Source organism: Fusarium venenatum, assembly GCF_020744135.1.
Source record: "Fusarium venenatum strain MPI-CAGE-CH-0201 chromosome Unknown EDB82scaffold_2, whole genome shotgun sequence".
In the NCBI taxonomy this organism is placed as follows: domain Eukaryota; kingdom Fungi; phylum Ascomycota; class Sordariomycetes; order Hypocreales; family Nectriaceae; genus Fusarium; species Fusarium venenatum.
The window spans coordinates 157,424-171,464 of NW_027072130.1; the positions used below are offsets into that span (position 1 = coordinate 157,424).

The 14,041-nt window shown below is 47.1% G+C and overlaps 4 protein-coding genes and 1 non-coding gene across 5 annotated transcripts; 3 read left to right on the forward strand and 2 right to left on the reverse strand.

The window, feature by feature from the left end:
• Positions 1-263: 263 nt before the first annotated feature.
• On the forward strand, positions 264-2,650 carry EDB82DRAFT_553387 (uncharacterized protein; the record flags this gene model as incomplete). Its single annotated transcript, XM_025732727.2, has 2 exons — positions 264-542; positions 599-2,650. The coding sequence occupies 2 exons, from the start codon at positions 264-266 to the stop codon at positions 2,603-2,605; spliced, it is 2,286 nt and encodes a 761-aa protein (XP_025583704.1). The 3' UTR covers positions 2,606-2,650.
• Positions 2,651-5,255: 2,605 nt separating this feature from the next.
• Positions 5,256-5,368, forward strand: EDB82DRAFT_t74. Its single transcript has one exon. It is a non-coding gene; the product is annotated as a tRNA-Leu (tRNA).
• A 137-nt stretch (positions 5,369-5,505) lies between these two features.
• Positions 5,506-6,992, reverse strand: EDB82DRAFT_494234 (uncharacterized protein). The gene has a single exon (XM_025732728.2). The coding sequence runs from the start codon at positions 6,851-6,853 to the stop codon at positions 5,645-5,647; it is 1,209 nt and encodes a 402-aa protein (XP_025583705.1). The 5' UTR covers positions 6,854-6,992; the 3' UTR covers positions 5,506-5,644.
• A 588-nt stretch (positions 6,993-7,580) lies between these two features.
• On the forward strand, positions 7,581-9,796 carry EDB82DRAFT_494236 (uncharacterized protein). Its single transcript, XM_025732729.2, has one exon. The coding sequence runs from the start codon at positions 7,919-7,921 to the stop codon at positions 9,722-9,724; it is 1,806 nt and encodes a 601-aa protein (XP_025583706.1). The 5' UTR covers positions 7,581-7,918; the 3' UTR covers positions 9,725-9,796.
• Positions 9,797-10,332: 536 nt separating this feature from the next.
• EDB82DRAFT_120229 (uncharacterized protein) lies at positions 10,333-12,851 on the reverse strand. Its single transcript, XM_025732730.2, has 4 exons — positions 12,362-12,851; positions 11,931-12,304; positions 11,622-11,878; positions 10,333-11,568 (listed from the first exon to the last, which is right to left on the reverse strand). Exons 1-4 carry the CDS (start codon positions 12,509-12,511, stop codon positions 10,505-10,507), a joined length of 1,845 nt encoding a protein of 614 aa, XP_025583707.1. The 5' UTR covers positions 12,512-12,851; the 3' UTR covers positions 10,333-10,504.
• Between the last annotated feature and the right edge of the window lie 1,190 nt (positions 12,852-14,041).

Genomic DNA, 14,041 nt, shown 5'->3' on the forward strand with positions numbered 1-14,041 from the left:
TCAATTTTTCTAACACCCTGAGGACTATCTGTCGTTTAAGGTTCACTATACATTAGTGCTCAGGCACCAATTGGAAGCCCTGACTGTCAATTGGTTCAATAAGTTTTCGGGCCCAAACACAGGTTCCAATGCCCACTAAACAGTAAACCCCTGCAGTTAAAACTAGACCGTGAATTTTCGAGGACATATAAACCGCAGACACCAACATGATGGTCTTCAGTTTCCCATTATTACATATCACTCTTTTCACTTTGACAGAAAAAATGGCCCCTTATCCCCAGGGCCCAGCTTTAACAACTGCCGAGGAAAAGCTCCTGTGGGACGACAGTGTTGTCAGAGGCCTTACGGAAGAGCAGTGGAAGGCCTTCGGGCAATGGGTCGGGACTGAGGATCCAACCCCCTTGGAAGCGAAGCAGTGGATTACGAAAGAGAACGATCTTGATCTCAATGTCTTTTCTCTGCAGACTCTGGCTTTGCTTATCAAGCAAGCCAGATTTGCGCACTGCGGTCAATCGACCAAAACCTTGGAGCAATCATATACGGTAAATAACCTGTCGCCCTTTGTTGACTTGTTGTTGCTGATTCTTTGTCCCTATAGGAAGATGATCTGGTAGTCCAGAAACCAGGCTTTGGTTTACCTCTGGGTTATATGCCAGATGAGGAAGACCGGTTCCCCTTGCTGTTTCTCAATGACAACTTTGGTGACGGTTGGGAAGCTCCTGTCCTACTCATTCGCGAATGCTGCATGCTAAAGCTCATGGATGAGTTGACTGATAAGCCGCGATGGTGGCAGAAGATCAACGACGAAGACATCGTAACAAAGTGGAAAAAGGAAGCTTTGGAGATGAACTGGAAATCGTACCTCAGATATGGCGACTTTACCCCAGCTATGGCCGATGCTGTGAGTTATAAAAACACTTTACTGTCTTACGGTACTGATGAGGGTGATAAGTGTATTACAGAATTACGAGTCAAAGCGGATTTATACGAAAAAACAGGTCTTATTCCTGTATACGACTATTCTGTGGCTGTGCTCAAGTCCGATACTGTCATGACCGACAAACTAGCAAAATCTCTTCAAGAGGCAGTAAGGGTATTGGAAGATGTACGGTCCGATCAAAGGGACTGGCATCCAAGAAGTGGTGAGCAGGTCCTCGATCTCGTTCATCCGTCTCTCTGGCCTTTGGTTTATGGCCGATCTAAAATTTTCTCCGACCGGATCATTGATTTGCAAGATGCATTTGTAAACGACGGAAGGTTTGTTACCATTCGTGCGCCTGCAGATGATGACTGCTACCGCTACAAAAAAGGGGGCTTCTGCGGTCAAGGTTTCCCTGTGCTGTCCAATAGATTCCAGTGGCTTCCTTGTGATGTAGTACTGGACGCTGCAACAGGTGACGTCCAGATCACGAGTTACATCAATAACCTTCACCCTCAGGAACATGCGCACTTGTATCCCATCATTGAGACTTTTATCAAGAAATCTTTGCCCGCTTGGGACACGCTGTATCGCTGGGAGGATGACTTTGCAGTGCAGCGACTCCAGGCAGAAGAAGCTGTACTTGATTGTCAGGCAGCGGAAGATATTGATTGCGGTTGTAAACCGTGGTATCGTCCTCTAGGCGAAAATGAGGCACCTCGACATCCTTATGAACCTGGGGGTGATGAATACGAGGATCAAGGTCGGTGGTCTGAGGAAGACACTGACGAAGAATCAGACATATCTGATTCAGGCGATGAATCAAGCGATGATGAACGGTCGGATCATAATGAATCTGACCCAGAGTTGGTCTACTTCAAGGGATCGCAACGGCGAAAGCTAGATGAGGCGTGGTTCAAGACAACACACCATGTCAATGTTCCAGACGCTGAGCCAGAAGCAGCCGGTCATGTTAAGATTACACCCGGCGATGTCAAGAACGACGGTTTCTTCAACGGCAAGACACAGATACAAGTCATTGTCAAGTTGTCAAATATCCACCTCACACCGGAAAATCCTTCCTATGACGGTGGTTCATGGCATACTGAAGGCCAGCTCAACGAGCACATTGTCAGCACAGCACTGTACTACTATGACAGCGACAACATCACCGACTGTTCTCTTAGCTTCCGGACCACGACCAGAGATCTGACGGAAGACGTGAGCTACGAACAATACAAGCACGACCCGATTTACCGAACATTTGCTATTGAGGAAGATGGAGATCGGCAGCAGGATATTGGTTCTGTGCATACCAAGAGCGGCAGGGCCATTTTCTTCCCGAATCTCGTGCAGCATCGTGTCTCAACTTTCAAGTTGATTGACAAAACAAAGCCGGGCTACAGGAAGATTCTTGCCTTGTTTTTAGTTGATCCAGCTATACCAATCATAAGCACTTCGAACGTCCCACCACAACAGAAGCATTGGTGGCATCCTGTTCACTTACAGACGAACAAGGCTCTACCTGACATTTTCGACGGAAACGAGAAGGATAACCTTGTAGATTGGCCTATGGGGTTGGAAGAGGCTAAGGAGCTACGCCTGCACCTAATGGATGAGAGAACCTGGATGCAGGAGCAGGAACAAGATGGTGTTAGACAAGAATGGAACTTTTGCGAGCATTAATATCTCAACAAAAAAGTCTCATAATAATATAGAATAACAAACAAGGCAATCCAACTGCAAGTAAGCCCCGCTAGTTATTCATTAACTAATATCCATGATAGTTGTAAGTTGTGCATCTCTTTACTCACCTGGATCGTAGCTCCTCTACCATTATCAGTAGCTTTCATGGCTTCCTCTATAAGTCCCAAAGCAGCTTCCTGAAGCCCAAGAGCCACCCAGCTTCCAATACCAACAACAAGTCTTGGGATGTTTAGTCGGAAACCTTGGTGTTCCTTTTCAAGATGGCGCTCAAATTGTTGGTCGCTCATTAGGAGCTGTAACAAGAGTGTAATCATCTGTGCTGTTGATGACACCGCAGCAGACCAGGCAAACCAAGTAGCAGAGGTAGTTGCATTTCGCATAGCCTCTTTTCAAACCGGGTCATTTCCATCGCCCAAGGAAAACCCAAGGAAGTTTCCTCCTGTTGCGAGACCCTGACTTGCTGAGATTGATACGGAAATTATAATAGTGGTTGTTAAGGCCACGACCTGCAGATAGGCGGTAAATGGTGGTGCAGCCATGTTAATTGCTGGGGCAAGAGGAGTGAGATAAGGTGATGGTTTGAAAATTTAGCTTAAAGAGAAGGTTGTACACTATTTATAATTAATATGTTTCTCCTTTGACTTGTGCATCACCTGTACACCGGCTTGAGATCTTCTCATATATAATAAACTCATCAATAGCTAAAGACGACAGGTCAAGCTCGTTTGAGGCTGTACTTTTTACATTCGCTAGTAATGGCGATCAGGTCAAAACACCTGGGCCAGACCTACGTGACAGTGCCATTGACAACCAATGAAGACTTAGCGACGACATGATGCGGCTGAATGCTGGACTTTAAACAAATCCCTGGTCTTTAAACAAATCCAGATGCCGTCCTAGGTCGCAATGGCTTTCACTTCGGTATATTGAAGTACAATGATGGATGATTGGCTGAAGCATGTAAGCTAGTCACATTATAGGGTAGTTTCAAGCCATAGTGCGATAAGGCCGATTTGAAAGTTGAGCTTTATCGCCCTAATATGCATGATTCACGCTTGTGCATACTTAGGTAGCTTACCTGGGAGAATGAAAACTGACCAGGTTTCTGGCTGAGTCTAGGATGCCTCTTCCGACATTTGATACGCCTCATTTCGAGGACACGAAAGAACCAGAGTCCCAAAGATCAATTTTCAATGAACAAGACTACCTAAAGAAGACGGTCAAAGTACTGGGCCATAATGTGGCACTGTTCCCAGCCGTTCTGAGTGCTAAATCTTCATAGCAATGCCGTCATCAGCATCTGCATCTTTGAGGGGTCCGAAAACACAAAAGGCAATTCCAGGTACTATTGTCTTCAAAAGGATGAAACATGTTTATGGCTGACTACTCTGTATTAGGTTCCTTACTGTAGAAATAGCTTGAAGCTGAGGGAGCGGAGATATCTAGTCACAATGGTCTTGATCTCATCAACCATATCCTACGCTAAAATACCCCTAGGCGCGTCATAACACTTGTCTGGATGGAAGAAGCAGCGCTCTTGCACATCAATATATATATTGATGGGTGTTCAAAGCAAACCAAAGACATTTCTGGGATTTTCTTTAGGCCACGCCGGCGGTTTATCATGGATGAGAGTTGAAAGAATGGGCGATCTCGAGGAAAGCCGCTGGATCAGAGAGAAGAAAATAGCCGAACTCCATATACGACTGGCCCCAGAGCGAAATCATCTTATCAACAATAAAGACCGCACAATCCTACAGGTAAACCTCGACAAGAATGCAACGTTGGAAGCCGTTATCGAGACGATCTCCCTCGTCCATGATCGAGAACCTACTTACAGCCTGTGGAATGAAAACTGCTGGTGGTTTGCTCGAAAGATAATGAAGGAACTTATTGGTAATTTTATGAAAAAGGGACATTAAAATGGCAGATTCTCGATAAATGTCATGTCAAAGGCACACTGCATGCAGCTATCAGATCTCCTTCGATTTTCAAGAGGGCAACAATTAACGCAGCAGTATCTGCCATTGTTACAGTCGCCACCTCCCGCTCCTTGAAGGATAATTCCAGATGCCTAAGTTTGGCAAGGGAGGGCTCTGGCAAGGATAATGTCGTTGTGCCTTATCGATATCAATGGCTGCTTCCCGTTGGGCTTGTTTTTTTATTTTGTCTGCCTTAAATTCTCTCGTTTCTCTCAGTCCCTCCTTTCCACGATTGTTTTTGTCTTCGACATCTTCTTCTGTTTTTACTTCCTAGGTCTCTTTCTTTTAGCCGTTGCCTCAATTTACTTATCGACTTGAGTTTCCTCCGGATCTTTCATTTCATGATCCCTCAATTGAACTTATGATTTATCTTTTGGAGAATCTATTACTGGATATCTCGGTCGGGCTTCTGTCTATTGGTGGCAGTAAAATGTCAGCTTGAAATATCTAAAGGTCTGACCGGTATATTGTTAATGTTTTAGCATGGTTCGATATCGGAAATTTTAATGATCAATCTCAAATGATTGCCAATGCAATCGAGACAAATTAGTGGCGCCAGGATTGGTTATACTTTAGTCTCACCTAGATCATTTGGAAATGAAGCACGCCTTCTATACTGAAGTTTCTAGACAATCATTAATCAATTCGTCAAGATGGCCGGTGGTCTAAGGCGCTGCACTTAAGATATTGTCTTATCGCACCTAGTTAGCTAGGTCTTGCAGTGTCGAAAAATTGTTGGGTTCGAATCCCAATCTTGACATTGATCTCTTTTTCTTCTTTTTTTCCCCTTCCTTTTTCCAGCATGAGAAAACCAACTGTCATGGCATTGAACGGTACGTTTGGGATATTTTATAACATGTCCAATGTCCAAGGCATTAGGTCAAGGCAGTGCCTTACGCATAAGTAGATTTAATGCCAGAGGATATACTAGCCAGTAGATAATTATGTACATATGAAGTTACAGTAATCCCGATTACTATAACTTGAAATTGATAGAGAGGAATCATGTTGATATCCATTAACGAAGACGCATGATTCAGAGACACTGTGAATACCACTCGTTCTGCTTGGTACACTTCAGGCCAGCAGCACACTTGGTTGGGCCAGTGTAACTTCCACCACCACACTGAGCATAAGCAGCGGCGGTAACACTAGATTCGGACTTTGGCTTAGGTTCCTCCACGACGGTAGTCGCAACTGCAGGCTTCTTGACCGTGGTAGTTGTCTTCAAGGGAGCAGCGACCTTAGTAGTGGTTGGCTTGGTACTGACGGGCGCAGGGGTGACCTTGTCCTTGGTAGACTCAACAGCCTTGGAGTCCGAGCTAGAGACAGCAGATTGCCAGCCACGCTGACGAGATAGCTCGTACCACCAGTTTCGGAGCATCCAACCATCAAACTCAGTAACCTCAGCAGCAGAGCCGGCAAGCATGATGAACTTGGACTGGCCGGTAGGAGTCCAGTCATAGAAATCGTCCAGGGCAAATGTGTGACCGATCTCGTGCTGCAGGATATGAATGTTCTTGGTACCAAGAAGGTCCATGAAGTACTCTCGACCGATGCGTTGACCCCAGTCACCACCAGCACCACCCTGCATACCGTCGGTAAGCCAAAGAGAATTATCGTAGTGACGCTCCGCACCACCGGGGCATTGACTGTAGTCGCCATCCTGATGGAAGAAGCGACCGCACTTCTCAGAGCACTGGGGAATCCCTTCTGCGTCGGTGTCGGTGTAGATGTCGAGACCGGCGGTCGAGCCCTGGAGGAGACTCTTATCTTTGACAGCCCACCCGACAACATTGATCTTGAAGTCCTCATAAGGAAAGTTGTCCCATCCAGACACCCACTTCGCCCAGCTGGAGTAAGAATCTTGTAGGGCGGCAGCAACCTTGGTACGTTGCTCAGCGCTCACAGAAGCACTCGACTCCCATCGGACACAGACATTGAGCTTGCCCTTTCCGGCAATAACTTGATCCCAGCCGTAGTTCTTGAAACCCAGAGCGTCGCTGTAAGTTTTGACTTCGTGGTCCCAAACTTCCTTGAGAGCTCCTGCGAGGTTCGAAGGGGGGTTCCATCCTGACTGGCGCTTCGTGGGGCGGTTTCGAGGCACGCTGCTCCAAGAACGGGCGTTGATGGACGTAAGGGACTGCCAGACAGAGCCATCGAGGTCGGACTTGGCTGAGTCGAAGGACTGGGCTGCGGCAGAGGTAGCGAAAGTAGCAAGACTGATAGTTGAAGAGAAACGCATGATGTCGAGTTGTAGAGAGAAAGTAACGACAGTGAATTGTATAGTTTGCTTAACGAGTGGACGTATTGAAACGAAAGGAAGGAAATAATGTCAGCCAGTGACTTGTTGATAGCTCAAGCAACAAAAGACGATAGTTTTCACAATGCAGCATATAAGTACGTCTCGCTCGGTCGCAAAGTCATGAAAGCTATCGGACAACTCGGTTTCTGAAAGGGGACGCTACTGGGATTTTGATTGGCGGGATTAACACGCCGGAAACCATACGAGTTCTACAGCAAGCGCTAGGTCACTTAACAATTGTGACTGGCTTAAGAACGAGGCTTAAAATTACAGTTCCAACCGAGACCTGTCAAAACAAGGTCCAAGATGTTTCGAGTTTCACCCCAATGATCTATCCCAATGATCGCCGGTTATTACCCGTTTTCAACCCCTGGGGGAAAAACCCCCGAACGCAAGATTAAATAGATTATTGCTTATCGATCGCAAAAAGTTCATTCTGATCTAAATATCTTGACTGCTTAATAATATGTGTTAAACGCGGCTTGCCCACCATTAAAAATATTCAATGCGATCATTTTAATACATAGTAGATAGTAGGTAAATTCTATTTTCCCTCATTCAGTTCGTATTTCGCAATTGAACTAAGTATCTGAAGTCTTCTTTATCCCACTCGGCTCATATGAGCACGCGACCCAGTGCTCGTCTGATTTAAAATGAGTACCTGTTTCAGAGCGACACTAAGTAAGATGTCTATTAATACGCGGATTCTGTAGTGAGATATCCATGAACCCGCGTGTTCCGAGTTTTTCTACCGCTCTCCATCCAGTTTCGGCATGTTTGGCCGCAAGCCGAGCCACTGGGACAGATTAGATTCACTTTGTGTTTAAAAGAGTCGATCCCGCCCAAGTTAGGATAAGCACGATAGGAAATATCTACAACTTCACTGCTGGCCATAGTGATCTGACCTGGCGTCTCGTCCAATTACATTCTTTACTTTCATTTCCACGCTCTTTCAATTCCTGTCTAGACAGATTCCTCTCGTTTTATACAAAATCCAACATCACGATGTCGCGTCTTCTTATTTTCGCCGCTGGCCTGGCGCTAGCTGCTGCCCAACTCACTTCCTCCTCGCTCGAAAGCCATGTCGATGCCCTCACTCTGGGAAGCTCCTTCAACCCGATCAAGGAAGCTTACTGGACTGGCCTCCCTCACCATCGCCGAACTCCTTTCGCTGTCTCCCCCGATGGCAAGACTGCTTTCTTGGCCTACCTTGACGCTAGCGGCACCGGTGTTCACATTCAGGGTGTGGATCCCAAGACCTTCGCCGCTGTCGGTACTCCCGTAACCATCAAGGACGGCAAGGAAGCCGGTGGTCTCGTTGCCCACAATGATGGTTTCGCCATCCTCACCAACGAGGTCGTTTCCGGCGAAGCCAAGGACCCTCTCCCCGTCATGTACAAGTACACCAACGGCAAGCAAGCCTTCCGGACCCTCCTCGGTGGATCGGGTTTCTCGGGCGATGCTCTTGCCTCTCCCGATATCAATGGTGACCTTGTCTTTTCCGAGAAGGCTGGCTACTACGCCGCCTACATCGTCGTCACCTCTTACAGCGGTTCCGCCTCTGGTCACTTTGGTGATGCTATTCGCTACATCACCCCTGCTGGCAAGGTTGAGGAGATCCAGGGCGCTTCTTCCTCTTGGGGCTGTTCTCATAACACCGGCATTGCCTTTGAGGCGGCTGACGAGCCTCCCTTTGCCTCCCTTTGCGCTGAGGATCAGGGTGCCATCTGGCTCAACACTGAGACTCAGGGCATGGGCAACAATGGTGTCAAGGTCTCCAACGAGCATGTTATCAACGGTGCTAGCAACGAACCCATGGGTGGAATGAGTGGTTCTTACAGCTCTCTTGCTCGTTTTGTCGGTTCTGACTCTTACATCTTCTCCTGGACCTCTCGTGGCGCCATCGACCTCACTGCCAACGAATGGATGGGTGATGGCTACACTCACGCTGAACAGCGCACCACCAACCGCAACGTTGCCGTTGCTCTCATGTCTGATAAGAAGACTCTTGTCGGTGAGCAGGCTACCTCTGAAGTTGGTGCCAAGGACGGTGACAGCCAGGTCAACTGGATCACCGACGGTGCCAACGACTGCTCCAACGTTCACGCCGCCACTTTTGATGCTTCCACTGCTCTTGTCACCTGGGAGGAGATCTCCAGCCCTGTCTGTGAGAACGAGGCTATGGGATGCAGTGGCAAGTATGCTGGTACCAAGTTCCAAGCTGTTGACAGCAAGGGAAAGAAGGTCGGCCAGGCTATTACTTCTGAAGATGTCTTTGTTTCTGGCGATATGGTCACCATGGCTGATGGTCGTATTTGCTGGCCTTATGTCAACATGGCATGGAAGCTGGATGGTCCTACCCAGGCTGCAGATGTTAAGAAAATGTCTTTCGCTTGTATTTCCAGTGGTAGCGGCTCTGGCTCTAGCTCCGGCTCCGCGTCTGCTTCTACCGCCGTCCCTGCTTCTACCGCTGCTCCTGCTAAGGCCTCTGCTCCTGCTTCTGCTGCTGCCCCTGCTGAGGCCGCTGCTTCTGCTCCTGCTTCTGTTGCCGCTCCCCCTTCAGCTGCCACTCCTGCTTCTACCGCTGCTCCTGCTAAGGCCTCTACTCCTGCTTCTGGCTCTGCCCCTAGCTCTGTCCCATCTGGATCTGGCTCTCGCTTTGGTCCTGGCTCCCGCTTTGGTTCTCGCTTTGGTTCTCGCTTCGGCTCTGCCCCTAGCTCTGCCCCTAGCTCTGCCCCTGTCGCGACCGCTGCCGCTAGCTCTGGCTCTGCCACTGGCTGCTCAGCAAAATTGTCCAAGAGACGATCTTAAAGATATTCAACTGGGGTTGACCCACTAAGTTTCTCGTATATAGTAGATACAATGTGTTTCTGAAATATCCAATGCATTATCGTTAGGTACTTTAGTTTATTGCCACTCTTAGCGCAAATTCAAGTCTCCTAAATTGTGCAAACGTTCAAGAAATGCTGTCTTTCCTGGTCACTAGCGCCCTTCGAATTTGGTGTACAGATGCAGGGCGCTTAAAATGCAAAACCCATCAGGGCTCTTCCATATTACGGGCTCTCTGAATCGATAGCTTAACCTCATAGAGACCTTGAGATTTTCTGGGACTCTGTACTTTGTATTTCTGACTCTTTAGTATTATTTCTTCTTTCGGATCTAGTTGACATCAACATATCGGACAAACCCAACATGGAAGCACAAGTGACGAATTTAATGGATCGATTTATGCTTCTTTGACTGCTCATGCGATTTGTTTCTGTACATCTTGTAAGACTAGGCCTAACCTCTCTGTCTATCAAGTTGCGTCTTATGTGCTATTCAGAATTAATACAACTTTTGTAGATTCGAATTTACTTCATCCAAGATAGGATGGCGACATGGCGAATGCCGTACGAGTGTTTGGGAAACACCTGCAACAGGAATGCTAGAGCATATCAGCACATTTAATGTCAAATACCAGGGCGATACATCCTTCAAGATGTTGCAATAACGCTATGTGGTTTGTTATTAATAAGCTCCCACTATCTGGATCTGCATGTCTTTGTATCTAGGTACATATAACCTTTGGCTCCTTCTCACATCCACCTCTTATGCAAGATTCTTTTCACTCTTCTCAATGATTGGAGGAGGTCGCTCAATCTTCTTCAGGAGGATGTACTTCTTGAACATGTAGGGAAGCCAGACCTTGGTCTCGTAGGAGAGGAACTGACTTGTAGGTACAGAAAAGACTTGGTCCAATTCCTCCAGAGTCATTTGCTTAGTCTCGCGAACAAAGCAGAAGATCATACCCCAAGCAATGAGGTTGAGTCCGGCGTAGAATCCAAAGGCACCAGTAGGGGTCATGACAGTCCTCATACGAGGGAACGTAAGTCCCAGAATTCCAGCAAAGGTGTTGTTGATGCAGACAGCCCAGGCCATACCCTGCTCTCGCTGGATGGTAGGGAAGACTTCAGCCGAGTACTGAAATGCAACAGGTCCTTCTCCAAGACAGTAGGCAATGGTGAAGAGATATACAAAAAGGGCCACTGGTGCGATCTTGGCAGCTTGGTTATCAGTGTTGTTGAGAAGCGCGAGGCCAGCCGCCAAAAGGAAAATACACATGAAGGGGAATGTCGCCAAGGTCAAGAATCTTCGTCCCTTGGTATCAATCAAGAAGAGAGTTGGGATAGTGAAGACGACCTGAATAGCTCCATAGCCCAGAGAGGCGTACAACGCTTGGTCGTGGCTGAAGTCGGCCTCTCGAAAGATGGTGGAACTGTAGAAAGAGATGATATTGATACCGCACATTTGCTGGGCCAACATGACAGTGCTGGCACCATAGTTGGCTCTTCGGATCCTAGGGACGGCGAAACAATCCCAGAGACGTTGAAAGTAGCCAGCACCTGCGTTCTCGCGGAGTTCCTCGTGATAGATAACATACGAGTAGTAGTAATCGCGGGCACCGATGATGGGGTGGGCACGAAGCTTGGACATGGAGACGAATCCCTCAGAAATTCGGCCATGCTTCATAAGCCAACGGGGTGACTCGGGGCAAAAGTAAATGCCGATCATAAGAAGGAAGGCAGGAATGAAGGCTGAGCCAAGCTCCAGTCGCCAAGCAATATCACCGATATCTTTGACAATAACATTGGCACAGAATCCAAGGAAGATGCCTTTCAACTCGTTAGTCAATACATAAAACGGACTTGCAGTCAGAACGACTTACCAATAACAACCCAAAGTTGCCAGAACATAACAAGGGCACCTCGGATTCGAGCAGGTGCCATCTCAGCGGAGTAAATAGGCACAGTAGCATTCTTAGCACCGATACCAATTCCCATGATGAAACGGATAGCAAATAGCTCTTGCCAGTTTCTGGAAAATCCAGATGCAATAGGGGTAGCAGTCAAACAAGCGGCTGTAATGAAGATCTCTCCACGTCGACCAAAGTAGTGGTTAAGAGGATCGACAATGAAAGCACCGCTGCGAGATACTTGTCAGCAACATATTATGCGAGACAGGTTGCGAGACTTACATCAAACCAGCAGTCAGGAAGATGATGGAGTTGATAATGCCAACAATCCACTCATCGCGTCCCGTACCATCAATACCAAATTCCTTGGGGAATGACAGGTTAGCACCATTGGCACCTGTCTGATCCCAACCCTGTGTCGCAGCACCAACAGCACAGAGGCCAATTGAGTACCACAACATCTTTGATCCATGCCACTTGTGGTCTCTTTCGTAGATGAGAGCTTCTCGCTCATCATCGAGAAGGTCGACCGATTCGAAGTTGTCAGGATCACGGGCAATAAGAGCGGCTCTGCCGAAAAGGTCGGCATGCTCAGACATGCCATTGGTCTCGGCAAAGGTGCGTGCGTCGGTAATTGTTTGCTCTTTCGTTTTACCCTGCGAGGTAAGAGTTAGAATTTATGATTCATCTGATGCCAAGCGATAGAATCTCACCTGTAGAGGATTCACAACGATGTTGACAGCTTTAGAACCACGGCGGCCTTGACCAGCGTGCTCTAGAACCTCTGCATTGCCCTTTTCAGGAGGGAAGCTTGCGTTCTTGTCATCGTATGAACGACTGGGAGAGATGTCTTTGTCGGCCATGATGAATCACCAAATTGCGTGCAGGAATGGAGAGACAAGCAGTGGGCTAGAAGAAGGAGGACTGCAGAGACAAGGAGCAGATCATGACGAACAAGGACTCCAGATGAAGGCCCTGTATATATAAGCTTATTTTTAAAGCTTGATGTCTGGCAACCCTCTGGGGCTCAACTTGGCAAGCCGAAGTTTCCCACCTCTGCCAAGCCCAGGCAGCAAGTTAACAGGCTTGGCCGGCATGATAAAACCCTGTGCCAAGGTTGTTTGGAGCTGGGGGATGTGGAGATGACGACACTACGCAGTGTTACCCCGTGGGATCAATGCGGAGAGTTTGGTGGGCTCATTGGTTCTCAAGAACATTGAGATTGCAAAGGGCGGGTCGTGGAACCCAATTTAGTACTTTTGAGACAATGCTGACAAGGTTTGTATTGTTGGATCATTCCTTTCTCATGTGACTTGATAATCATTTCCTCATAGGGAGATTCGTATGATCCTCAAAATGCCTCCATTGTCATCAATCAAGTCTTAGAAGGTTCTTTGCCCAGTCCCAGTAAGCCGTAATCAACGTTGAGAGACATTTTGTATATGGAGATAATTGAGTATGACCCCACAGACTATTCAATGCGGAGAAAGGGTGGCTTTCAGGCAACGAAATTCTTGAATCTCTTGGACAAAACCAAGCTTTGCCCTTGCAATAATCCCCGCCCGCCTCCCCACAGCTTGAACATGGTCGATTCTCTCCATTAGGAATAGCAACAGTAACCGAGTGTCTTGGCTCATCCCGTAGCGCCTCCACTTGTAGACGCTGTCCAATCATTGTTCTGTTTATTTTTCTGCCTGTTTCGCAGATCAGGAATTCTTGTGCAAGGAAAACTTTTACGGGCGTTAATCGCCAGTTACCGGAAGAAACAGTCTACCTGACGAAGTATAATCGAAGAAATAGTAGGACACCTTATGTCATTGATGCTATACGTCTTGGGGTTTTTATTTTTTTGTCGTTTCTCACTTGAAAGTACTTTCTCTTGCCAACTCGACGGGTGGGTCAGAAACTATCGAACTGCAAAGAGATCGTGTTTACCCATCTCACATCAGATGTTCTTGATTGCTCAAAAGACGCATGTTACCACCCGCGTTAGCTGGAAAGCCAATCACTAAGTCTTACAAGACATAATTAAATATTTCTCCAGTTCTATCTTTTACAACACTCATATTGTACCTGAATTGCGATAATTGTTTCCACGTAAAACTCCTCGCTGCAATGGATCAATATACCCTGTAGTGGGGAAGAATTGCGGAATTTCTCTGTGGAGCAATTTAAACGCTAACCAGGGTTAAAATTAATTGACTTCGCGACGTTGGAGACAAGGAGCTTATCAAAAATGGTATAAATTGGATATCTTGAATGAATGTATAGTAACAAAAGAACACCAAACTAGTAGAGACCGTGATATCATTGTCGCCAACACAAAAACAAAAACCTCATCCTGCCACGAGAAAATGATCTAAAACACAATCTCAAGTTGATCTAGGTACAAG

Excerpts from the sequence above, each read along its gene's own strand:
- EDB82DRAFT_494234 (XM_025732728.2), bottom strand. The coding sequence starts at position 6,853 with ATGCGTTTCTCTTCAACTATCAGTCTTGCTACTTTCGCTACCTCTGCC.
- EDB82DRAFT_494236 (XM_025732729.2), top strand. The coding sequence starts at position 7,919 with ATGTCGCGTCTTCTTATTTTCGCCGCTGGCCTGGCGCTAGCTGCTGCC.
- EDB82DRAFT_120229 (XM_025732730.2), bottom strand. The coding sequence starts at position 12,511 with ATGGCCGACAAAGACATCTCTCCCAGTCGTTCATACGATGACAAGAAC. Across the intron at positions 12,305-12,361 it reads TCGTTGTGAATCCTCTACAG|GGTAAAACGAAAGAGCAAAC; the intron begins GTGAGATTCTAT and ends CTTACCTCGCAG. Across the intron at positions 11,879-11,930 it reads TTCCTGACTGCTGGTTTGAT|CGGTGCTTTCATTGTCGATC; the intron begins GTAAGTCTCGCA and ends AGTATCTCGCAG.